The sequence below is a fragment of the Cyclopterus lumpus genome, chromosome 7 (genome assembly GCF_009769545.1).
Source record: "Cyclopterus lumpus isolate fCycLum1 chromosome 7, fCycLum1.pri, whole genome shotgun sequence".
Taxonomy (NCBI): Eukaryota; Metazoa; Chordata; class Actinopteri; order Perciformes; family Cyclopteridae; genus Cyclopterus; species Cyclopterus lumpus.
Genome location: NC_046972.1, coordinates 9,666,439 through 9,693,413, shown reverse-complemented (window position 1 = coordinate 9,693,413; position 26,975 = coordinate 9,666,439). Strand labels below are relative to the sequence as shown.

Below are 26,975 nucleotides of genomic sequence, written 5' to 3'. Positions count from 1 at the left end.
GCTCGTGTTATGTGGTTGCCTTGTGAAATATTTGACATTTTTAAATGTGCATTTTAGAGGTTGGTGTCTATAAATGTCATATCTATGCCATATCTTGTAATTTCAATGGGACATGCAGTAATTATGAGATATCATCTTCATTACCGACAGCACCATCACTTGCACATGTGTTTAGAGTTCAGGAACAGCTCCGGCTGCCGCAAAAAGATGTGTGTTTGTGCGATAGCCTGCATCTTTGTTCATACGTGCCCTAAAATATTTGTTATTGCAAGCCGCTACAAAGCAAAGAGCTCCGTTTATGGCATGCATTTACAATTTATCAAATAAATGGGATACCTTCATGTGGCCTGGGCCCTGCTCTCAGGCAGAGCAACGTAGTTTTCCACTGGAATAACAGCCGCTGAACAAGCAGCCCATTGTAGCCGCAGCCAGCACCGAGACCCCCAAGGTGCGAATTAATGATTGACCCCTGATGTAATCAGGATAAATAGCTCCCCGTAAAAGAGAAAGAGATGGCGAGAAGACCAGAGCGAGAAAGAACAACACACGGAGCCAGGCAGAGGAAGGCACTATCTGGCCCGGGTGTTTTTTAAGAAGCCCTCTGGGACACGAACCTAACATCTCTGTCTGTGTCTTTTGAGACCCAGAGCTAACATAGAGCTTTTTAAAAGCAGCAAAGTCGTCAGTTTTTAGACTTCGTCTTCTTCCTCGCCCCTTTCATTATTACTACTACTTGTTTGGCTACTGCTTGAACATTGTCAAATTGTCTTATAAAAGAGGCGAGAGAAAGAGAGAGAGAGAGAGCTTTTTTCTTGTGGCGAGTAATCTGAAAATGTCCCAGTTTTTTATTTTAAGGAATTAGCTAAGTTACAAATGAGAGTTGAAGTTGTTTAATGTCACATTGTGTTGGCTATTTCTACCTCTCTACCTCACTTTACTGCTTCATGTGGCGCACAAAAGATGTTTTGTTCATTACAATTAAAAGTTTTAGTTTTTTCTCTCTTTCTCCTTGTTACACAATTATTCGACGTAGCAATCTGTGGAATTTTTTTGGTTTTTCTTGCACAGGCTCTTAAAGCCAAATAGTATTTAATAGATTTTCCGAGGCTGTCTTTCTGCTTGTCAAAATTGCTCTCAATGGGTCAAGTGTGAGAGTGGTGGAGTGAAGAGGGAAAGTGAGTCGAAAAAAAGAGTGTTTAACAGCCTGAAAACACGTTTGATTGTGCGGTGGGAGCACCAGATAGGGCTGACTTATAAAACTTTAATTGATCTGTGAAAAGTGGAAGCTACTGCTTGCTCACTTGTTCCAATGCTTAATTGCGCGCCTGTTCTGAGCCCCTATGAACCAGTGATCATTAAAAAATGGTTTCTTTTCCAGTCCAAATCACTGGATGACGCAGAATCATAAATGGCTGGATTTTACTGCAGCAGCTTTATTTGATAAGTTTCCCGGATCTGCATGGACATGCTGCAGGTTTGCCAGGCACTGAAAAGCCCTTGTCGCATGCTTTCATAGTTTCACATTTCACATTTGAAGCGTACATTGTCAGTTAATTTAACAGCTTTCACAGCCCACATCTGTCACTGTGCAGAGACCCAAATATTTATCAGAAAAAGAAGAAAAAAACGATGCACTGTACAACAAATGTGCTCATGTTAAAAAGTTCAATGTTCTATATTTGTTTCTTGATCCAGTCGTTCAATCCTTCTGCAGTTTTTGAGCCTCAGTGCTTCCGCCTCACCTGACTAAGCATACACAGAGAAATTGTGTAGAAATTACACTCTCAAAAAGAAATAAAACAAATTAATTGTGGTTTTAGTTCAACTTCTTAGTGACGCATATATATTTTATTAAAACACGACCGACACAAGTTCATTGTGACCTAATGAACTTTCATGCGCTAACAAGCACATTTTTTAAATGTCATGTTGCAGCTCCAGCTGAAACCTGGGAAGCGGTGGCAGGCTAGAAGGAGGCTAACGGACAGAGAAAGCTTGATTGGAACCACCCCTCCTGTAATTTTGGGCCTAGTTAGCCTGCTGATTGCCAGTCCCTGTGTTTAGATAGTAAAACTGTAGTGGTGCTTTGACTAAAGACACCAGGATCAGTCCAGAGAGGAAGGGAGGGATACACACATAGACGTGCTGTGGCTAACACACACCCAAACAAGTATGCAGCGACTAGGAATGGCTGTTCTTCTATGCTTTGTTGGTACTGACTGATGGATGTAAAAACGTGCATGGAAAACTTCATGTACGATTGTTTCTATTGAATGTTTGAGAAGTTTGGCTTCTTATGTGAAAGAAAACAAATGTGGAACAAAAGAACACATGTTTGTATTTCTAAAATAAGATTTTGAAAAAAAGTATTGTCTGATACAAAAACCCACTTGCAGTGCTTTACATCATTTTCATGCATGTTGGAAAGGACACAATAATATTGTTGATCTCGTTACGCGAGGTCACGAGGCTAGCTTGTTCTACCAATCCAGAATCAAATCCTCTTTTTCAAACCCCAAAAAACTCTACTTTACAAAAAAGATAGATGACATACACTCCTCATTTACTAATCCATCTTCTATAACTTCACCTCCATTAACTTCATCTTCTTCCCCTTCGCTTTCCTCTTTCACCGTCCTGTCTCCCAATCAAGTTCTTACCTTGGTAACCTCCGCCCACCCGCCCGCCCGACTACCTGCCCCCTTGACCCCGTCCCATCTCACATTCTCCAGTCTATTGCTCCTGACCTTATTCCCTTTCTCACCCATCTTATTAACACCTCCCTCTCAACTGTCTGTTTCCCTCACTCTCTGAAGGAGGCAAGAGTCAACCCTCTCCTGAAGAAACCCACTCTCGACCCATCTGAAGTCAACAACTACAGACCTGTCTCTCTCCTCCCCTTCCTTTCCAAAACTCTAAAGCGAGCTATTTTTAACCAAGTCTCCTCCTTTCTCCACCATAACAACCTTCTTGACCCTCACCAGTCTGGACTCAAGGCAGACCACTCAGAGACTGCCCTCCTTGCTGTGTCCGAGCAGCTTCACACTGCTAGAGCAGCCTCTCTCTCTCCTTTGTCCTTATCCTTCTAGATCGTTCTGCTGCCTTCGACACAGTGAACCACCAGATCCTTATTTCCTCCCTCCAGGACCTGGGTATCTCAGGCACTGTGCTCTCTCTCTTCTCGTCCTACCTCAGCGACCGCACTTACCGGGTAACCTGGAGAGGATCTGTGTCTGAGCCTTGTCCTCTCACTACTGGGGTCCCTCAGGGCTCCGTCCTTGGTCCTCTCCTCTTCTCTCTGTACACCAACTCTCTTGTTTCTGTAATTCGCTCGCATGGCTTCTCCTACCATAGCTATGCTGATGACACCCAACTGATCCTCTCGTTTCCCCAATCTGAAACACAGGTAGCAGCACGAATCTCTGCCTGTCTGACTGACATCTCTCAGTGGATGTCCGCACACCACCTGAAAATTAACCCTGACAAACCTGAACTGCTTTTCCTTCCAAGAAAAGGCTCTCCCACCCACGACCTGACTATTACTTTCAGCCCCGACTCTGACTGCCAGGAACCTCAGTGTGACAGTCGACAGTCAACTCTCCCTGACTGCCAACATTACCGCAACAACACGCTCCTGTAGGTACATGCTGTACAACATCAGGAGAATACGACCTCTTCTCACTCAGAAGGCGGCACAGGTTCTGGTCCAGGCTCTGGTCATCTCACGGCTAGACTACTGTAACTCCTCCTTCAGGTCTACCTGCTAATGCCATTCGACCGCTACAGCTCATCCAGAATGCAGCAGCTCGACTGGTCTTCAACCTCCCGAAATTTACCCACACTACTCTGCTCCTCCGCGACCATCACTGGTTACCGGTAGCCGCCCGCATCCGCTTCAAAACATTGGTACTTGCGTACCATGCTGCGAACAGATCGGGTCCGGTCTACATTCAGGACATGGTCAAACCGTACACCCCACCCCGTTCACTTCACTCGGCTTTTGCCAATCGGCTTGTAGTTCCTTCACTTCGAGCTAAACACTCAACAAAGTCACGACTGTTTGCTGTCCTGGCTCCTCATTGGTGGAACGAGCTCCCCATTGACATCAGGACAGCAGAAAGTCTCTACATCATCCGTCGCAAACTAAAAACACATGTTTTTCGACTATACCTTGAATAGGGAAGGTAGAGCCGTAGTAGCACTTTAGTAGCACTTAAATGTCTCTTACTGATAGCACTTTGTAGTTTAACTTTATTGAAGAAATTGTTACTTTCTTGATTCTTGTTGTTCTGAGTTTGTACTCATGGTTGAATGCACTTATTGTAAGTCACTTTGGATAAAAGCGTCAGCTAAATGAAATGTAATGTAACCCGGTCCGTGATAGACACAGCGATTATTTGTAAGATGAGTCCTTTTCCCATCAACAACTTGGCTAACCTAAAGCTTTTAAAGATGTATCTGTTTGGCTCTTCTCTCATCATCTCTGGAAAATATGTAAACTCAGCATCTTGTAGCTGAAGGACATGATGCATAGCTATTCTTTTCTGAGGACCCCCAAGAGGGTTGATTTTTATTTTATTTTTAAATTTAAAGTCAATAAATTGTGTTTCTTGTCTAACACACTGACGGGTAAATCAATGGTGTAATTCTCTGCCTGCCTCATAACAGTTGCCTCTGTATGTCTGTGTTGTCTCATAGATGACAGTGAACCAGTGGACAGCATGTACGACACAGAGGCCGACCTCCCGGGTTTAGCAAGCGGAGGCGGAGTCGACAGCCCAGAAGACGACACAGACGACGGTGTCATCAACATGTCCCCCCTGCCTTCACCGACTCCTTCCCATCCAAACAACAACCACCACCACCTTCTGCACCCCCACATCTACGCCACCCACCACCACCACCACCTTCACAACAACAGCAACAGCAGCAGCAATGACCAGGACTTCACCACACCTAAGGAGGGCTCGCCCTACGAGGCACCTGTCTACATTCCCGATGACATTCCCATTCCCAGCGAACTGGAGCTGCGTGAGTCCTCTGTGCCCGGTGCCGGCCTGGGCGTCTGGGCCAAGACCTGCATTGGTGCTGGCGAGCGGTTTGGTCTGCACAGCACGCTGCATCATGAGGCCACAGGCAGAGACGGCTCCTTTGGATGGGAGGTAGGAACCAGCAGGGCTTCTCACAGGGTACTTTGTTTGGGGTTGTCAACGGTTCTTTTTTCTCTCTTCATTTCAATGTCTATCACTTTTGCCTACTTGTGGCTTAAACAAATGTACAAAAAGATGTGAGATGAAAAGAGTGACAACACTGAAGAGGGTAAGTGAATGAACGAGCAGCTCTTCATTCGTTCACATTTCCAACCATCGCTCTTTATCCACAGGCGATTTCATCATCAGCAAAGATGCCCATACAATTTGCACCCTCTGTGTGATTGAACCTCATCTTTTTATCCTTCACATGCACACACACACACACACACGCACACACACACACATAAACACACATACAAATCACACTCGTCCTGAATTCCAGCAGCAGAGCAATGTCAGATGGAAAAATCTGCCTGATTAGTGGAGGTATCAGCTTTTCTGGGCGTCGGTCCGAGCGAGCGCACTCATTTGGTCACGCCACCCGATATGGAAATGGAAGAAGCATGGCCCAATGCGGTGGCGGCATATTGAACTATTAATTTTCATTTCAACATGACATTAGAGGATATTGAAGTTGCTTCAGTAAGCTCATTAAAAAGAAAAAAAAGAAACTCCTGATCTTTGTCTCCCGCTCTCTCGTTCTCATGTATCTAATCAGAGATGAAATATACTGGCCTGCTTCTCATTTCGCTGACTCCTTGACTCTTTAGAGTAACTTTTTAAGTTAATCATTGGAACACCATCTTAGAAAGGGCATGATGTGCTTGAACTGGACACCACTAGCTGATGAACACGCTTACAAGTTCATACAATTTTAGACTAACATTACTAGCAATAATGAAAAAAAAATTGTTACTGAAATTTCTGGTAACTAAGTTTTTAGAGGACCATCCCACATTGAGGCATTGTAAGTAAATATTTTGTAAGCAAATATTTAATATTCAATGTTAGCGTGATTTACAACACAAAATTGATGCGATCAAATAATTAAGTTTACTTGTAGAGCTAGAACAAACTTTACGGCCATCAACAATCAACAACACAGATGCCTGCTACTGAACTGTTGGACTGTGAAGGAAACATTTTGTAAAACTAGTATCATAGGAGCAGAAATTAGGATTTCATAAAAGAAGATTGTAACCCTTTTTCTTAATATTTCTGTCATCAATACAGGTAAAGTACATTTTTAGAATAACTTTAGAATAAAAAGGACATTTACAATTGAAAACAGTAGTCATTATCAAATCATGTGGCAATTCTTCCTTTTTTTTTCTTGAGGGGAAAAAATATATATATTTCCGATTTATATTGAAAATATATTATCTCTAAAAACTCAGAACAGTATAGTTATGAATCCCTCATTGACAGGACCTTAAAGAAACCCCTTAATGACTTCCGTGTGAAGAACTCCTGGTGGTTTCCACAAAAGCCTTCATTTCTCTTTTCACCCTGTTTTCTTCCTAACAGTTGTAGGAGCATGCGGGCGATTAGAGCACACAGTCACACGCTATGTGGCAGCGTGCCAGGCTGAACATTTTCCTTTTTAAAGTTCATATTATGGCTAGCCATTCGGGGTGCAAAGGGCACTTCTCCAAAAGCTACACTCTCCCCGTAGCTCCCATGTTTTCTCTCAGTTTTCCTCCTCCTTCCTCTTTTCTCCCCAGACGCTCGGGCTACTGCATATTCATCAGCTTTGCTTTAGCTCTCTGGCTTGTAGGAAAACAGGCCACCTTCAGCTCTAAAGAGATGCATGTGCTCTCAGAAATGTCCTTGCATATACACGCCTCCCTAAAAAGGAATTCAGCATATTATTTTAAGATGTCTAGTTTTGTTGGCAACTTTAAGACAGTGTTTTCAGTTCAAATTAAGTTTAATAAACCACTTGGTAAGGTACAATACTGTATGTACATGAACACAGTCCAGATTCTGCCTCTGTTTTTGACAATTTTTTGTCTTTTGGTGACATTTTGGAAATTAGTTAGAGAGTAATTTAAAATCTTTTTGAGGTCAATTGTGTTTATCCTGAAGGTCAAATATTTTGCCTTTGCCTCCTAATATGTCAAAAGGGAACAATTGAGCCGTCTTTTTTTCCCTCCTCGTCTTGAATGGTTGTTGGAGGGCTCACTCTGGGTAAGGCTGTAGTATTTTTATAAGATATCCTGTCTGGTTTGGAGCTGGAAGACTTCGGGGGCTCTCCTCTTACAGACTCTTATCACAGATAGTCATAACAGTCAGTCTGTTGATAGCCATCAACAGACTCCCCTAGGAGTACCGTACACCCCCTTTCACCATTGACCCCTCTACTCATCTACTGCCTCTGGTCTTAGACAAATAGACAGACAGAAGTAATACTGAGTGAAGAAAGATGTTGAAAGAAACCAGAGAGAAACAAGGATTCATTGGGGATGGATAGAGCAAGAAAAGAGGATGCAAAACACATATTTCTCACAGCATCAGAAACACTGGAGGAGTCTAATGCTCTTCATGGAAATCATGTGAATGTGTGTGTGAATTGCAGCAGTCCCGTGCCAAAATAGGGGATGTGTTATGAGAGATAATATGTGAAGTCATGTGAGATCTCTGGTGTAAATGTGATCATATCTGACCAAGATTAGTGTAACGGTGCTTCCACTTTATAATTATAGTATGCAATATTGCTGATGTATGCTTAAAAGCCTTATTTTCCAGCTCCTAAAAAGTTAAACATCCTTATTTCCTTATTGATGACACAACAGCAAAGGTTACAGACTATTCTGTGAATGCTTACAGACTATTCTGTAAATGCAGCCATGTAATCCTTAAAAACATGAAGTGTTGTTGAAGTGATATATGCCATCTGCAGTAGTACACTCAAATCCGATTCTTTTTTACTAAGACTGGCAATAATAACTCATTATGTTGGTTTTCAAGCACCGCGGTCTAACAGCGCAGCCAAGCCCCTCCAACAATCACATGGCGGACGCTGTCGTGCTTTCTGGGTATCTGAGTGGAGGTGTAGACTGGTGGAGAGAGTAATAGAAAGAGAGAGTGAAAGAGTAGCACTGAGAGAAAGAGGAAGGCAGAGAGGAAGCCTACTATTGTCTGTCCCGGGGCGCTGGGGACTGGAAGAGGTGTTAACTCAGACTCATTTCAGCAAGACGGACAGCTCAATCTAAGAGCTGCTTTGCTGCAGGCCATGGCCATTCTCTTCTGTCTCAGACTCCCTCTCTGGGCCAGCGCCGAGTCATCCATTTAAAAACCATTATGCTCCCCCTTTAGTACAACATGATAGAACGCCAGGGCCCCCGGTCTAGTGTGTGTGTGTGTGTGTGTCTGTGTGCGTAGGGCTGCCAAACTTAGCCTCAGGATAGGAAGGCCTGAGCATTGTGAGGCACGGCCCTCAGAGAGTCCGGTGTGGGGATCTGCTGTCAGAGTGACTGCTGTTATTATCTGGCCGGTAGATTGGCCTGACTTGCCTATTGATAGAGACATGTCACCATACAATGGCTGGAGGTATTGTGCTCTGTGCACTGACTGGCATTGAATGGACTCAGTGATCTAACTCCCTCGGGTGTTCAGATGGCAGCAGGGAGGGCAACACATCTGTGGATGTGTTCGGAGGAAGCGGTGCATATTAATAGGAATAAACTACAAAGTTACCGCTCTTTGGCCACATTAGATCCTTTCCCGCAGTTCACCACTTTGACGCTGATTTTTAGAGCCATGATCAAATCAAGTCTCTCAGTTATACCTGTATTCAGAGCATTCATGAAGCAAACAAACGGTATGACTAAGCCCTCTGGAAGCGATATTAATGATGTTGACTCTCACTTCTCCTTACCCTGTGACCACTGGGCGTGTCCTTGCACCTTTGAATCATGGCTTTTGACACTCCTCCAGCACCTGTTAGCTTTGTCTTTTCTGACTATCTTTTTGTTCTCCAGCTTGAACGTGTTTGCTATCTCACAGTTCTTGCTTGAAGGTCAATGCACATCAGGCGTTGCCACACAACGTCACCAACTGTGAGAAGACAGAATCACTTGCTTGTCAGTTTTCAACGATCTACTGGCTGCCATCATCAATTTTGGTGCCATTGTCACTTTATAGAATATAAATGTTACTCAGTATGATGCCCCCAGGGTATCATGATCGGGGATATATGAAGCACATATAGTGCATTTAGATTTTCGGGATGTGCATTGATGTAGACCCATTTGACAAGGTCAACGCAAATGCTTTCACACACAAAAGAACATGTATCATAGGGTCCATGTCAGCCCTGAAGCCACATTTGTTTCTTTGCGGCGGTGGACCTTGGGATGACTTTGTTACCAGGCAAACTTATTTTTCTCTCTCCGTCATCCGTTTACTGATAACTTTTTGTTGGGTGATTTTCCATATCACTATCTTTCAACCAGTGATGTGTGGAAAGAGGCAAAAAGTATGCTAGCTCTTCTGTTTACCCTGTTGTTGACTTAGCGATAGGCTAAGACGTCTGGCGGGCACTCTCATGTCGCCAAGGTCCTACGTGACAGATACCCATCCGGCCATGGCATCATGAATCTCCCCCACACTCCGTCAGGCTCTAAATCTCCGGCTTGACAGCTCGCTTTTTCGCGCTGACGCGATGCTTCTTTTGTTCTCGACCTAATCGCTGAGCTAAGCTCGCGTCATTTTTCTCCAAACTTCAGGGAGAAGAAGTCCTGGCGCACCCTGACACTTATCTATCCTGACCCACCACACGCCTCCTGAAGTGTTTGCTCGCCTTTTGTGTTTCGCCTGAGGTGGGCGGATGGCCAAGTTCTTATGCTGCAAGATATCCCTACAGGGCATTCAAGGTGCAGCTTGGAACTTGTCTGATCGGTTTGCCTTCTACAGAAAGGTGTTTTTTTATCTTGATGTTTGGCCCTTAAGGTGACTGGTACGGAACTGATAGGGCAGAAACTCCCTGGGACTGCCGGGAGACAGTTGTCACACCAAATCAAATGGATAGTGTGAGACAGAGAGAGAAAGAGAGGGAGTAAGATAACGAGTGATAGAGTAGTTTCCTGCATGATTTAACTAATGTGCTTTCCAGTGTTCTCACGGTGACGGTAATGTTCTGCTGCTTCCATCATGAGTGTTGGCTAAGGTCAGAGAAAGTAAGCATAATACAATATTGAATGAGGCATAGAGCCACATACACGACTATCCTGATTTTACACCAGTACTGTGATGGAAATCTTTTAACATCTTTTAATGGTAAAAAATGTGAATACATTCATACACAGCTACATTCACTGCATGTGTTTCAGGGTTGGTTCAATGAAATATGTGTGAAAGTAAGGAGTTGGGCACACGTGCGTCCCACGCTGTAATGAAAGGGATATCAAACCTGTGGTTTCTAATAACAGTATTGACCAACAGTGTGCGGTTTTCTGTCATCATTTCTTTTACTTTGACAGAAACCCCAAGTTTACACATGGAGCAAAAACACCCGAGAGAGAGCGTAACACCACAAGTCACAAGGCCCGGGTGCTGTAATTTCTTCCATTCACATTCATTTTATGTAGGTTTTAAACATGCCATTAGCCAATTTAATCCAATTTTTCCAGCTTTCGGAGCACTCCAGTGGAACAGATTCCGTCTAATATTAAACATATGGTCGTCGTTGCCCCTATAAACACCACAGCAGCGCTGTTTTTTTTTTTAAGAAGCTGTTAAAGACCAGCCTCCTGTGTCCCAGTGCAAACCGTTGTCAATTATCTTCAATGAACATGGTAATTGATAACGAGGAAGCAGGGCAGCAAATTAAATGTCAGGTTTGATTAGAAGCCTGATACCTTATCATTTGTTCATAACTCGTTACCAACATCTGTTAATTAGTTAATCTGCATGGCTCAGATGAAAGGTGCCCAGGCTCCCGAGGAAGTGCATCAGGCAAAGTCATCCATCTCTGAAGAGCGTGGAACTCAACAAATATTGTGCCTGGGATTTGGACTGTTATTTCTTGGTCATTGGTTTCAGACCTCAGCCACTCTCTAACCAAGAATTCTCAATGGAGCCTCTTGTTTGCGCTCCCCCCCCCCCCACACATACACACCCAGTCTCCTCACGCATCTCCCCCACAATGCTATCATTTATTGCAGCAGGTTTCTCTTAGCAGACGTGCTTTAAACATTAATTTAAAACCTCTCACATTGGCCCATCAGTCCTCTGTGATGAAGCGCAGGTAACTCCTGTCCAATCCCCCTGCGCCCCCCTCTTTCACCGTGTATCTTGTGAAACCCCATCGTTCATCGTTGCCCTGATGAATAGTCCCATCAGCTAGGGCCTCAGGGCGGACGCAGACAATGACACTGCTCTTTGCCACAGTGGAAGATGATGACATTTGTCAAATGCTGTTTATCTTGGTGATTAAATTTATGCTGTTATGTAGACATACCCTTTTCTGCCTTCCAAGCTCTTGCTGCTTGTCTGATATTTATAAATTAGGCGTGAAACAAGGCTCATTGTAATATTCATATTCTAAATAATGATATGATTTTTGCCTCTAAGTGTAAAGGTGTGAGCCAAATGCCAGACCTTTGTCGGTCACAGATCACTAACTGTTTAATTTTCGCTCACTTTCCCTTTCTCTCTCTCACTTTAAATCTCAATCTCTTGTACTGCTTAACATTTCTGGGACTCAAGCAGGAGGTGGTGACCTATTAATCAGGTTCCCGTGGCTGTTGTGATTGCCATTTTCCATAATCAGATACACAACATATTTTCGTTACAGTTCTTGTGCTGTGCTGTAGACCTCAAAAGTAATAAGCCCAGGAAAAACTGGAGGGATGGCTTTGCCTTTTAATTACTTTTTTATTAGGAATAAGGACTAACATTTCGCCACAGTGTGTGTCTTTTTTGGAGTCAAACAGCTGCGGAACAGAGAGTATAAAGACCTCATAAGCATATGATTGACTCTTGTAGGAGAGGAAAGACTCACACTAACCAATCGTCTTATAATAATTATAAAAGTTCAGGAAACCTTCACATTCTCTGTGTATTTGTCTCTATTTTTACAAGTCTTTACATATCTTTGTTTTTAAAGCTCCGGATTAATAAAATAACAATGTTCTGTACATTTTAGTACACGAACATGCACAGGCATATAAACTGCACATTACCGCAAGCACGTACGTCCACACGAACACAAAGAGACACAGGCAGGCAGGAAAAAGACGTTCTCCCGTGTTATTCTTTCCTCTACTCGGTCATTTAGAATAACAGCGTAGAGTGAGAAGCTAAGCGCGATGACGGCATTAGATCTCAAAACAGGGTTGAATTGTTGAAGTGTCGAACACGCCGGGATGTCTTTACTTTGGAAAGTCTCCTGAGTCGCTTGAGTGATTTTCGCTCATTTTCTCCACCACTGTCATTGGGAGCAAGAGTCTCGTCTGCAAGAGACAACAAGGAGGTTTTGACAGAGTCAAGATTTGTAGAGGTGTACTGTATGTGTGTGTGTGTGTGTGTGTGTGTGTGTGTGTGTGTGTGTGTGTGTGTGTGTGTTATTCATCTTGGGCACCGGCTCGCCCTCCACATAATTCTAAATTTGTCAAATATCCCCAACTAAAACAGGATCTCACCAGGAGTTTGGTGTAAGATCCTTATTTAGTACAAATGTGGCATGGTGACAAATAGTTAAGTAGATGTTTCCGAGACATTTCATTCATGAGATATCATTGTCTCATTCAATTTTGTTTGCATCATTTTGCACTATAGTCTCAGGGCATTTCACATTTTGAATCGGTGTTGTAAAGCATTTGATTTGGATTTTTGTAATTCTTGTCATTAACTGAGGTACAGTACATGTAACCTGTATTGTAACTGCTTGAAAAGTCCAATTTCAAAGCCAGGTTTTGATCAAAATACAATTTCCTGTGTCAGAAATGTCATTGTCCGATCGAATGAACAAATGAAAACCAGTAAAGAAAAAAGACAAATCAATCCTAGTCCTCCCTTTAATCACACCACGGGGAACAACAACAGCTGTTTAGTTGTCCAGAAATAAAGGGAAGTACCTTAACTCAGCTGAGTTATGCACCTCTTCTGAATGCTCAGAGAATAGTCATTCTGTTCTCAATACATGTTAGAGGACTCTGCTCTTTGTTACTCTTTCTGGAGAGGAGGGGAGCTGATGTTGGTCGCGCTGGTACACAGCGGTACCCAGCATGCCACCTGGTGCCGCAGAAAGGCCGAAAAAAAGACTCTGAGACTCTTAGGCCTGAGCCATGTGACACTGAAGTTATGCCAAACAACAGAACAAAAGCATTATCATATTGTATAAGAGTGCGACTGGACGTGCAAATGGCCACCACCTTTACTTGCAGATAATATTAGCGTCGCAGTCTTTATCTGTTGGATCACACACTGTTTATTTGACAAGAAAATCTCCCTAATCTTTTGTTGTTATCTTTATGTACATTTTTATACCACTTCTGTATGTTCTGTGCATAATTCTTATTATAATGAACCCCTCCATATGCCACTTTGTCTGCTGTTATTTTATTGAGCTTGAGTGTTTCTGGGGACCCTCTGGCCAAGAGCTCACAATGCCACTTTCTGAACAAGTTCTAAGTGCTTTTAATGCTGTGCAGCCGGTGTTGTTTATTCAGGGAGGGAGAGGCAGACGCTCTAGTACATTTGTCGAAAAATATACAAGTGTCCAATTTTAGAGGACACCAGCAAACGCACACACTTGAAGCATGGCCCCTAGTAAACTACTCAACCTGTACGAATGGTACTTCTTTCCAGCTCTTCTTCCTCTCCTGTGGAGTAGGGGATGCGTGACAGACGTCATCATCACTCTCTGTCTTTACACCGCTTTACACATCCTAATTTTTCTTTTCATCTCTTAAACCATGTTCTCACACACTTGCTTGCACATGTGTTCCCAAGATGGATCACCACAGGGTCTTCTGAGAATCCCTCACACACTTCTGCACACTTGCAGACAAACATATTACAATGCTTGCAGATAGCACACTTTGATCTCTTTTTGCATGCCAAAGTGTTGATCTCCGTGACTCAGCCGTTATGTGCTTTTACGACAAAACACGTGCTTCAAAATCATACCCAGATCATAGACTCAATCCTTTTCTTTTGTGATTCATTGATTTTTCGACCACCTCTCTCAATCGTATGTGCCCTTCCCCTTTATTTCTCCTCTCCTTCTTTTCTTTTCGCTCCCTCCTCCTCTGTTCCTGGCCTCCGGGGTTCCAGTGCTGCTAATTCGGCCTTATCAGTGCAGTAATTTAGCTGCCACAGCTTGGGTTTCTGTTGCGCGGCGAGCGGCCCCATTGTGCTGCCCTGTTGTTGCTGAGATAAACCCTCAGATTGAACAAAGTCCGCCCTGACCTTTACAAACTCCCAAATCTCACTCTGTACACCCCACCAACAGAGATTCTCTCTGCTTCAAGCTCTTTTCTTAGGGTGGGAGTGGGGGCTCGGGGCACATCCAGTGGGAGGGGGACGGCGAATGAGTCTGTGTGCATGTGCATGTGAAAGAGTGAGAGTGTGTGGGGTCAAGGTGGATTGAGTGAGCGTGAGATGGACATGGGAGAGGGATTAAGATGGCTGACTAAGCCTGTCTATATTTCCAATGGCACTTTGCTCTGAGAGGGAGGCCGAGGAGGAAAAAGTGCAGTGCAAGCAAAGCATTCAAGTATGCTTTTTTCTGTCTCCTTCAGACTGCGAGTGGAGGCTTTTGTGAGCAACAATCTCTAAACCTTCCTGCCTTCAACGTTTAACCAGAAATATGAATTTATTTGATGTAAAGGAGACTGTGTCTGAGTTCCTGGTACTTGCTGTGGATTTCTCTGAACCGGCTCATTCAGAGAATCCTGACAGAAGCACTGAACCCCTCGTCTTACCTCCATTGTTATCTATCATGTCCCTCATTCCTTGGCAGAAGGCCCAATAGGAGTCTGTCGAGATTGTTGCTTTGACACACAGTGAAACAGCAAGAGAGGAACGGTTGAAGCCGAGTGGCTGGGGAGTGGAGGGGGTGGGGGTGGATCATGTGCCGGGGAGGTTTGGGGCACAATGCAACAGGAGTACCCTCTCCATTGTGAACCACTGTCATCCTTCAGAAGCCACTCGACTAGCTCTCCATACTGCAAATCCTCTCAGCACTCTGTTCCAGCCGTATGTCGGTCAGGCAGGGAACCTCATCAAAAGGTCTCGGCGTTGGAGATTGAGCGGGTGGAGGGAGGCAGTATGGTGGAGAAGAACGGAGGAAAGTGTTGTTAGTGTAGTCAGGCTGATGGTGTGTGCGTGGGAAGGGGCGATGTGGCAATGGACTGTTGCATACCAGGCCCTTATAGTTCAGGTGTGGGCTTCAGAGTCAGTGATGGAAGATTGGGAAGAATTTGCACCACTCAAGCTGATGGTCAGGGTGGCCCTGTGTTCATCCCACCTCCTCCTTTCCACCTACCCCGCCCACCACCACCTGCCTGCAAGCCACCACCAGTGTTCCCAGGGAGATGAGCGCCACGGAGAAGAAGGCCCACAAGGGATTAACTTTTCACATGGCTGGGAGTCCTCGTCTCAAAAGACCTGACAACCCCAGACGGCTTGATTAAAAAAGAAAAGAAGAGAAGAGGAAAAGAGGGGAGGGAGGGCACAGGAGGAGGAGAAGAGGGGGAATTCTTCACATGATGGCCCTGAGAGAGGGATTTTGGATATTGGGTGTCTTTTTTTCCCTTCATCCAAAGCCCCCATGTCCTGGTTGAGAATGAGCAAATTGTTCCTCCTGTTCTCTCGGCAGGCCCTGTGTTGCCCTGCCTAAAGATGTGGGTGGGCACCAGCACACATTGTTGACTCCTCACAGGAAACCTAGAAATGTCCTTTAGTTTAAAAGAAAACAAATAATGGGTGGAAGTGATGGCAGATGATTTTCATCTCTTTTGTTTTGTCTTTGGACACCAAACCCATCAAAAAAATCTGAATATTGAGTAATCAATTACAATGTTCTACAATGATATCATGGTGTATCGTTTTTTAATCTTTCATTAATGCGTCATAAAAAACCTCTTTTGTTCTGTGTTTATTAGCATTGTGGTACAGTTAAGAAATACATTGGCAGAGAGACTCTGCGAACCGTTGCCGGCTTAAAGTTCTAGTGTTCAAGTGGCAAGGCGCCCTATTTCCCCTCACTCTATCCCAGATAAATTGGGCCTCTCAGGTTTGTCTGTGAGAAAGAGAGGACCAAAATCAAAACAAACGCTCCCACTGAAGTGAAGATGGGAGAAGGGGTTAGCTTTCCTCTCTGGCTAACGGATCAGCAACTCAACCTAGCGGGACAGCGGGCCACTTAATACCTCCCATCTTGTCCAGGTAACAGAGTGGCCCAACAGGGGGGTCAGGGAAGGTAGCAGGGTATCGTCTTACAGATCACCGCTCACCCTCTGGCTTCCTCCTCATGGCTCACTTACCCTCTTCTCATCTCCGCTGATGGGACACATTCACCTTCTCTTCCCACACCCCTCAGAGAGGATACAAACATCCATTGAAAAGGTTTTTGTGGATGTTTAGACACAGTTTCTCTCGAAAGGTCTGCTGAGATGAACCAAAATCGATATAAATTTTAACCGACGACTTCACTTTCGATAACGATTTCATTTGAGTTCATCTTCATTTATTTCCATGGGGATAGTGGCTTAAGGTGAGAATAAGCCAATGGGTATAAAACACATAAAGACCATGACAAAGAGGGTGGAGTTAGGGGAGAATGATCAGTACGCAGAGAACGTGCATCTGAAGAAACTCATGGTTGGTTGACAATTACAGTTGTGAAAGGAAATATGAAAGCATAATTACAACCACACACAGACACACACACACACGTCTGTTTAGTAACTTATGCTGTCAACACTATAAGTGCAAAGGACAAAATATGCCATATCCAGGAGGTCAGTAACAGTCAATTAACCCCAATATCAGCCCAGATTTCTCATTAATAATGCTGCTTACCCACCATATGGCCTTAGACTCAAAGGAGTCTCTGAACCTATTTACTGTGCACTTGACCTTGCTTATGCACCCAGGGGATGTTGTAGGCCTTCTTCCTGACCTGCTGGATAAATAGATGATTTCACAGAAAGACAAACATGAGCTCCAGTGATCTTACAATGACCCACAGGTGGTTTGTGTTTTTCACATAAAGAAACACAAATCAATATAGAATGAATAAGAAGCGCATCACCTAGTAGACTTCAAGTGAAGGTTAATAAGCTTGCAACTCGCGAAGCCGACAGTGTCGAGTTGTGCTGAAACGATTGTATTGCACTTGTATTGTGTTGTTTTACCTTAATGGACACAAAAGAAAGTTAGTTGCAGCCCTTTTGTCGGTAAGGTAAGAGATGAATGAAACCCATGTTGTGAACTTATGGAAATGTTAAGGGTATCTACTCATTAAGAATAGCACACACAGAGACACACACTATGGCATTTATCATTGTTGTATAAGAACTTGGTTTCTGTGGAGTTTTGGTACATACGTAAGTGACGTGATAACTTTGGTCCAATCCATAAAGACAGGCTGTGGAAGTGATCCAAATTGAAAAGCACATCACGTCTCACAGCAGGCTGCACAGTGTATTAATGTGAAAAAAGTAACAAAAAGTATGTAAAGTATGTGATCTCTAATAATAATCACTCAAAGCTTGGACCCCTGCTATTCCTGAAGTGACAAAAGTGACAGAACTGATATGATATACTGACTCGCATTCTTCTGACCCTCGCACTAAATCAGTATCCAATCAGTATTTCTTTGTCTGAGTACTTCTTCCCTGCAGCACAGCTATCATTAAGTGACTCATTTAGGCCACTACAGGTAGGCCCACATCATAGCCTGCTGGTGGCTTTTAATGGGGATTGGAGTTCTTTCTACGCCTATAGTTTGGCACTGCATTAGTGCCAGAAGACCCAGCAGTGAGCCTTTAACCTGGGGACGACAGGGCCATGATTATGTTCACCGCAGGGTAGACATGGCCAGAGGACACTCAGCTATACACACAAAGGAACCGATGGATAATGAATTATGTAGACACCGGGGCAATTATCAGCCTATATTTTTCACAAGTCAGGTACATTTTCATTTTCAAATCTTTAATTTGAATGAATTCTATTTTTTTTCTTCTATTTCTTCTCTTTAAAGGGCTGATTCAACCAAATGACAAAAACAAACAAGCATAAATATTCACTGGAGGTACATTTAATTATATGTGTGGTGCTTGCAGAATTAAGAAAAAAATCAGCTTTTTGCAATTTATTCTGAAAAAGACAATATTCCTACTAAGCTGTTTACATGCATGGCTAATGAAAATGATTATTCCACTAACGTTAGCATTTACAACTATTCATACTCCGTAAGAACAGACTTGTCCCTCTATCATTCCTTCAACCACCTCCGTGAAAAGGTGTGTGATATCTGCCCATATTCAAAAAACCTGTTGATATTTAAGTCTTTCATAATGTTGAGGTGTGTTTCTCCTTCCGACCACAATTATGGGCTTTTCCTCTGGGCATGTATTAACTAAATGATTTTAACTAGTATTAACTAGTTGATTTGTGTACAACAACTGGAAAATGCTTCAATCAGAATAAAGCCTAATTTTGTATAACTAAATGGAATATGGTGTTTACATGACGCATGTCAAATTTGGATCATTTATATATTCTGAATAATACTAGGATACTAATGTGCATTAAAAAGTGATTTTTGAATGCTGTCAGGAAACAAAATTCCATTTGCCTCCGTTGAATTGGGATGTAGGCAGAAATCTCAAAGATGGATATCTCAAAATTGTGCCAAATCAGATACTCTCTGCTTACCTTAAACACTTGAATTGATTTTGATTGTTGAACTGTGTATGTGCGCACATATACACTAAATATATAAATGTAGGGTTTGCGCAAAATAGGCACACTTATTCTTCCTGTCCCATTTCCCTCCTCTCCACTATATCAGCTCTACAGTTACCATGTTTTAATGTCTCTATTCACTTACTGACTCTTTCTCTCACTGTCTCTTTTGCGCATACACACACACACACACACACACACACACACACACACACACACACACACACACACACACACACACACACACACACACACACACACACACACTTACAATCCAGTCGTATTTCAAGATAATTCTCGATCCTCTGGTCTCGGTATCCTGAGCCACTAGACACTGAATGGACCACAGGGAAAGCTGATCTCACAGACACATATTCACACACACACACACACACACGAACACACGCGCGGACACACAACTGCGTGTGGTCCCACCATTTCAGTCCTCACCGTATTTTGTAATGCTTCATAAGGTCTGAAGGTCAGGGTTTTAGACTTAAGACTAATCTTTTAAATTCCTCACTGTTTCAGCCCCCTTTGTCTCATCAGAAGTCACCTGCCCACCTTTATCGCTTTCACTTCTACCGTTTCTTTTGTTTGCAAGATTTTGCCTCCGTGTGACTGCTAAAGGTTAAGTTGTTTTCTTTCCCATCTTTCCTCTTTCTATTTTCTTCCTTCTTTTCCTTTCCTCCCTTTGCATAATTCAAAGAATCCCCATGTGAGCACCTTGCTCTTGACCTAGCTTAGAAAGCTCCTGATTGCTTTAATAGCAGTCCTTGGACCTGGAAGGTGGGCGTCTTTAAGGAACTCTGGTAAGAACAGTGCGTATGTGTGTGTATGTGCAGTGTGTGTATGTGCAGTGTGTGTACAACCGAAGGGTGGTTGATTAGAACTGACCTCAAGAGTGTCGGGAGAAAAAGAATTACACATATGCAAAGTGGATGTGTGCGCTTGCATAATTGGGGCAGAGAGGAGTGCAGAGAGGTCAAGTAGAACAAATGGTCAGCGGAGTGATTTCAAAGTCTATAAAAAACACACAAACACTCACTAGGTATATATGTCTAAGGAACACTGGTCACTTTGATGTTAGAGAAGTGAGGCTCTCATGGAAAAATGTACCGTCCCTATCCCTAGTCAGGGATAGCAAACCTGCGGTTTGTAGTGGGAAGCTCCCAGATGGAAAGGAGTGTGTGCGCATGAAGCATTACATTACTGAGAAAGAGATTACGTGCTATGTCTACTTGCCCTTGGCAAGTAAGATTTAAAATATCAGTTGGCACACACAGAAGTGTAAATGCAAGCCGTTGTGTTTTGCCGAAGAGGCCCACATGTGCACAAGGCTAAGTCCTTCAACAGTGGGATTGCCCTAGCATTAGCCAAAGTCAGGAGCTCCAAAGTAAGGCCAGCTAAGGTTGGGTTGAGGCCTGGCAAACCCAAAGATTGAGTCTGAATTAGGCCCACCATTCAAAGCTACTGAAAGGAGTTCCTGAGCCTCCTATTCTCTCCCAGCAAATTGGGAGGAAATCTGGCTATTGTGCAGAGTTTTGAAGAGGCTGGTGGTGGGGAGGGGGTGCACACTGTGCTTACCTATAGATGAGAGTGGAGACAAAGGATACTGGGACATCCAGGAGAGGCTTTGAAATCCCTCTTGGCTGGAGACGGAGGCGGCCTGGAGTAGCTCCTGGTGAAGAAAAGGTCGACAGTGCCCTGTCAGCATAGACACCCAATGCAAGGGGGTTTAACTTGACTATGTGGAAGGGATGGAAAAGATGGGAAAGATTAGAATTAGATTTCCATCGTTTGAAAAGAGTTACGATACTTTACAAAGAGTACTACAGGTATGCTAGTTTGGTTATTTTTAACATGTGTTAAGATAGATTTTTGTATTAAACATCCAATGTAAGCAGGTGAAAGTTGTGGTCTGCTTGAAAAATAAGTAATAATATCCATAGAAACTTCTCACACCACCATGATCCACTTTTTGGCACACCACTCAAACTATGAACGATTGACACTGATGATGTCATGGCCTCTTCCCATGTCCTGTAGGCTTATTTTCTTATTTTAAATTGTGTTCTGTCAGAGTTATATGAGAGAGTTTCGATTTACATTTTCAGAATTTTACTGACATAAATACGTACGTGACAAACTGCAGGATTAAGGTGCACAATCTGCTTGTTTTCCCTTCTCCATGGAGCAGCTGAGCTTCTTAAATGTGTGTGACAAAGTGACAACAAAGCAACTCCTGATGTTGATGATGATGATGATGATGATGATGATGATGACAATGTCAATCTTTTTGGAGCACTTTGATGGATGAGGATTGATGTGACCTATGCTGAATTGTATGCGCGCCTACATGCGTTTTTGTGTATGAGAAAAGACAGACAATCCCTTCAGGCCACATAGTCCGGGTATCACCAGGCACACACACACCAATGCACGTTGCCCTCTTCCTGATCAGCAGTGCAGCCCGGGGCTCTTCCGGAGTCTCTCACCCCTATGAGAGTCCAACTCCCCCCCCCCCCCCTGTCTGGTCTACTATACCAATGCCACCCCTCTCTTCTTATTTTCTCTCTCTGTGTCTTTCTCTCTCTCATTAATCAATGTCAAGCCGTTCAACAACAAGGCCGGCATTCTTTCCCTGCCTGCCTCCTTGGTTCCTCGTATATGTCATTGTGCCCTGACCCTCCCCCTCCACCAACTCAGCGGCCACCACCATCCTTTCACATGGGCGCAGATCCGAAACCCAGGCCCACGCTGCCAACATGAAAGGTTGTTCAGAGGGAGCGTGAGGAAGAGGAGAAAAAAAGTGAGGAGGAGGCATTTCTCTCCCTTCTATCTTTTCTTCCTCCCTTTTCCTGCCTTCCTCGGGCTGGGGGGAGAAAGGGATTCCATAGTCACTTACATAATTCATGGGACACACAAGAGAAAACGGGCCATTGAGCAGTAAAAAAAAGTTTGGATGGAGCAGTCATGGGGGGTGGAGGGACATGTATGCCAGTCTTTGTGCCCCCGGACCCATCTTCCCTGCCTCTCTCCATTCATCCCCACTCCCCACACACACAGTCATTGTCCCATGTTCGTCATTAACCTCTGGTGTAAGTCGACCGCCTCTCTCCCTATCAAGACGTGTCTCCATGGGAAAGAAATCATTTCATCATGCCTTGGCAAATCGGGCAAATGGAGGTTTCATGGCCCCTTTACTTGCTGATGTTGAAATTTTGATGGACAGATGCAAAAGTCATTAACCAGCTATCAAGGCGGAGAAAAGGAGAGGCCGGGCTTTGCTCAGATGAAATTAAACTTGATCATGGTGAGGTCGATGCTGATGTTAGCCATGGGTACTCATTCTCTGACGTGTTCACATGATATTCATACATGTAAGACATACGCAGACCTTAACATCAGCACCATCAGTATTTCTGGATGTCCCATGGGCACTTTATCGTTACTCTTGGGTGTCCGTTTCATTGTCACATGCTGCATTTGCTCTTTTTTTCTTTCCTTACTGCATTTCCACTATTAACCTGAAAAATGAGTAAAGCAAATCACAGACCATCCTATCACTAATACCCTGTTTAAACACTTAACCGTCCGCGTTTACATTGAATAATGAGACCACTTCTCGCTTGAGCTCCTCGGCATGCCGTTTGTTTACAAAGAAGCGGATTGTCTCCAAATCAGCAGTCATTTTGGGGGGGGTGGGGGGGGGCATGGGCCTGCAAATCCTTTCTCTCTCTGCGTCCTCCTTCCCTGAGCATCTGTATGTATTTGTTGTACTAATGAACGGAACAAAAGTTTCCGGGGGCCCTGTGGAAGGGAGGGAGGGGGAGGACGGTTTGTGAGGGAGAACAGCCGTAGCAAGGCTGAAGTGGGGTCCGCTGAGTGGTCAGTCGCCATGAGGTTGACAGAACAGAACAGAAGACAGCGAGAGTGATGGAGACTTGACCCGGCAACCTCTTCTCTCCTTTCTCCTGCCTTTTCCTCCAACCCCTACTCAACCCTTCTCTTTAGATGATAGATGACCCTCCCTCTCATTCATGTCAAAAGCTCTCGCAACCCCCCAAAACCTCCAAAGTCATATGCCTATTGTCTACACATTTGCACATGCACGCGCGCAACACAAACACATACTATCGCAGCCGTCTAGCCAATCTCCTCGTCAGCCCAAAGACAATCAGTCTTTTTGATCAGCGGCAGTAGATACAGAGACTCCGTACCTCTCAACCCTTCATGCAGACCTGCAGACCTTGTCATAGAAACCCACATATACGGACACACACGCTCACTGTCAATCCCACTGGGACCTTTACCTCCAGGCTGCAGCTATGGATTTGTAAGGAGTAGGAGACGAATGAATGGATGGATAGACAGATTGGGAGAAGGGCAGGTAGAAAGGTAGCGAAGGAGTGCAGCACAGACACTGGGCAGTAAATTACTTTGCCAATCAATCTTCCCTCTGGGTACCCTTGATGAAAGCTGTCCAAACTTTCCTTTACTGCTTTAAGTAACCCTCCGAGAGTTTGTCAGCAGAGGGCTGGGAAATAGGGTGGACAAACAGGTCGCAAGATTATATGTTGCTGGAAGCAGAGAGGAAAGGGGAGTAAAGGACCATAGGAAGCAGGGAGAGAAAGGTCAAGTTTGGGAGAATATGTGTAGACATGCGTGAAGGGAGAATGGGGCAGAGTTTGGCTTTAAGACAAGGGAGACTGTGCTGTAGGGATGGAAAGGGGCGCTCATACAGTATAAAAAATGGAACTGTTGAGAAAGGTTTGCACCAAGGAATGCGTTCCATTTCTTCTCATAGGTTCAGCATCACAACTAGGCTCATGGGTCTTCATGGGTGGCATGACAGGATGACACGCTGTGACTTCAAACATGTGACACCTCCCAATTACAGCACACTGCAGGGTTAAGGCTACAGGGATCTGGGGCTGTTTGTGACTCACAGAAACTAACTTTTTCACTAATTTCTTTAAATATTTCCCTATTTTAGCAACATTGGCAACAAGTGGAAATCTCCCAGACCACGCATTCATGCAAAGCACGCATAATACACAAACATACACACAAAGCCACATGCACCCATAGTACGATTTCTTTTTTACACTTGTTATCTGGCAAGTTTGAGTGTGTCTCTGCCCAGAACTGTGAAGAGAGAGTAAGGGCTGTTAGGAATGTTAATTTGGTAATTTGTTGTTTTATATAAGCAAGGGAGGGATGGGGGGCGGTGGTGGTGGTGGTGCAACAGCGAGGGCAGCACACACACTGTGCGTGTTTGGGTTTGTTGGGGGTAGGTTGTGTTGGAGGGCGAGGGTAATGCTGGGTGACAAGGTCCCGCTCAGTGATGCAGATGACTCCCAACCAAGTTATTTTTCTTCAAGAGAATCGGGCAAAAAAACCATGACGGACGGAGAGCAAGAAGCGCCCCATGCCCATAGAAGGTATTAAGATGTCTCTGATACATAGCTACCCTCCTCCTCCCCCGTCCCCCCATGTCTCTTATTCTCAGTCACTCTCTCTCACTCTGGGATGGTGGCCAAGTGCCACCAAGGACACTAAGGCTAATAAATCATCCTTGTTTCAACATCTGCCCAGTCCCAACGGGCTGCCCACCACCCCACCCCTTGTGAAGATGGGTCCTTGGCTTTATTCCTCTTTCAGCATCTCTCCATACTCCCCCATTGACACCCCCTCCCTGACTGACAAAACGTCCATTGTCCCATGCCCAAGTGAAGAAGAGACCCTCTTTTCCCCTCTTTGACAAAAGCCGTCTGAAGCCAAGATGGGGACTGCCAGCCGAGATGCCTGGGACCCGGCAGGGGTGCCCCTTCTCCCCCTTCTACTTTTCTCCCGCCTTCTGGTTTAACCATTCCATGCTCTCGCTCTCTTTTTCACTTTTAATACTCCCCTCCTGTGGGGGTCACTCACTCAGCTCGCCCCCACCCTTTTCATAGTGGTGAACTCTCAGCCTTGCATAAAGACATCAAGTGACAGCAGTGAGAGAAAACAGCCAGATTTGGCAGAAAGAGATATTCGACATGGCTGTCAGTGGCCATTCTGCATGCCTTTTGTTCCCTCGGGTGTAGTTGAAATAGATAAATAAACAGTCATAGGCTGAAAAGCCGGGATCAGGAGCTTGTCGCATTTATTCATATTGAACGGAGAAGAAAAAGAGGCAAAAACCTGCTGCTGCCAATTAAGAAGAATGAGACAAAACTCAATTCACGGTGTTTAGATTTGTTTTCACGGCTGAGGCTAAAACTAAGCTATTCAGTGGCTTTATGTGTTTGCTTTAAAGATGGCAGTAGGTCTTTAGCATTGTGGGTGTCTCCATGTGGCAGAGAGGATCTGGGAAGTTGTCTCTGGACTCATCAGTTAAGAAGCACTCTCTCCACGGTTACTCACAAGGCTTCATTTAGTGTGAATGAACAGCCCTTTTTCCCAGCACCTCAAGCTCACCCCCAACAACGGGGAGTGCCGCCCATAACTGTGCACGGGCCAGCCTCCGGCCACATTCACAGGACTGTCTGCTTATAAAGAACAAAGTCACACCACTTTGACTTTTCAAGATACTTTGAAGATGATGCTTGCCAGGAAATTCAGCATTGCAAAGATGTGCTGTTTCCGTTCATTTCCGAATTTCAGAATCTTTTTTAGGGCAAAACAGACTTAATAAATGAAATGCATGCATGTACATCGTTTATATAATTCATACATTGCAACATTGCAACACTGTGCAACAACAACATATTTTACCACATTTATTGCAAATAAAGTCAAAGAGTAATCACAACTCAAGGGTTATGAATGTGGTATTCATAATTATTACACAAAGAAATGCTACATTGTTTAATAATAGTTGGTCTCCCTTTTCAGTGTTTACTGGCGGGTCTCAAACCTTAACTTTATGCAAATGTTTTAATTTGACTGAAACTACTCAAGCAGGGGAGAACATTTACCAACAAGGCTCTGTGATGAATTAGTCAATTAGTGTTAGTGGCATTTTTTGTTTCATATTTTATTCTGAATTATGTAGATGGAGGCACTGTAATTAATGTTTTTTTTTTGTGTGCTTTTTTGCGTTTGGGTCATTATGCATGGTAATATATTTGCCTCTAATTTAGAGCTTTGAGTGTTTGCTCATTAAAAATGGCAAGGGTTTCAGAATGGGAATACATCTCCTCAAAGGGTTCTTGATATAAATTGCACACTGCATTCCAGTATCCACGAATCACAAAATATGTTTAGTCTTTGCAATTTCTTTCAACATAGCATGATCAGAGTAACTTCATATCAGATAACATGAATACAAATATTCTGTAATCGGATTTTCCGCTTCTGGGCGGACCGCATTCCTTCACAGCTCTTCTCTTCCCCTGAAAAACATTTAGATTTCCAATTAGCCCCTGAGAAGAATGGCTAATTTACCACAGCGAGCAGGCGCCTGATGTCTCAATCTGCCGGGTGTCAGCACTGTGAAAAGGAGAACTCTCATGTAGGTACACACATACTAATGGACACACACAAGCCAATGAAAGTAAGCACGCTGCAGTGTGAGTGGTGAGAACAGATCCAATACAGCATGGGGAGTTGAAGAAAAAAAGTATATATTTTTGTATAAATGAATGCAATACAAATAGGGTAGCACTTTCAAAAAAAAAAAAAAAAAAAAAAAAAATCACTGAAGAGGGGTCTTATTGAAGCACTAGAGCAGCAGGACAGGCAGCAGTTCAGCAGTGGCCCCAGATTGACTCGTCTGTGAGTGTACAGCCGGCCAGCTCCTCCACACAACACCCACATTGTCCACTGTGCCAAGGAGCCAGAGCAGCGCTCCACTCCTCAGGGGGCTGCCTGAGACGAACACATTATAGATACATGTTAGCCTTGGCCCGACCTTCTGTATACTGTGTGGAGCACTCAGCGGAAAGAGACAGAGGAAGGAGGGAGGAG

The 26,975-nt window shown here is 44.0% G+C and overlaps 1 protein-coding gene across 1 annotated transcript in view; it reads left to right on the top strand.

The window, feature by feature from the left end:
* Nucleotides 1-6,626, top strand: part of LOC117733755 (chymotrypsin-like elastase family member 2A) — a 127,800-nt gene extending 121,174 nt beyond the window's left edge. The window contains exons 8-10 of the mRNA XM_034537615.1: nt 4,699-4,813; nt 4,922-5,162; nt 6,621-6,626. Coding sequence (XP_034393506.1) covers nt 4,699-4,813; nt 4,922-5,162; nt 6,621-6,626 — 362 coding nt within the window. The remainder of the gene's footprint in view (nt 1-4,698; nt 4,814-4,921; nt 5,163-6,620) is intronic.
* Nucleotides 6,627-26,975: the final 20,349 nt, after the last annotated feature.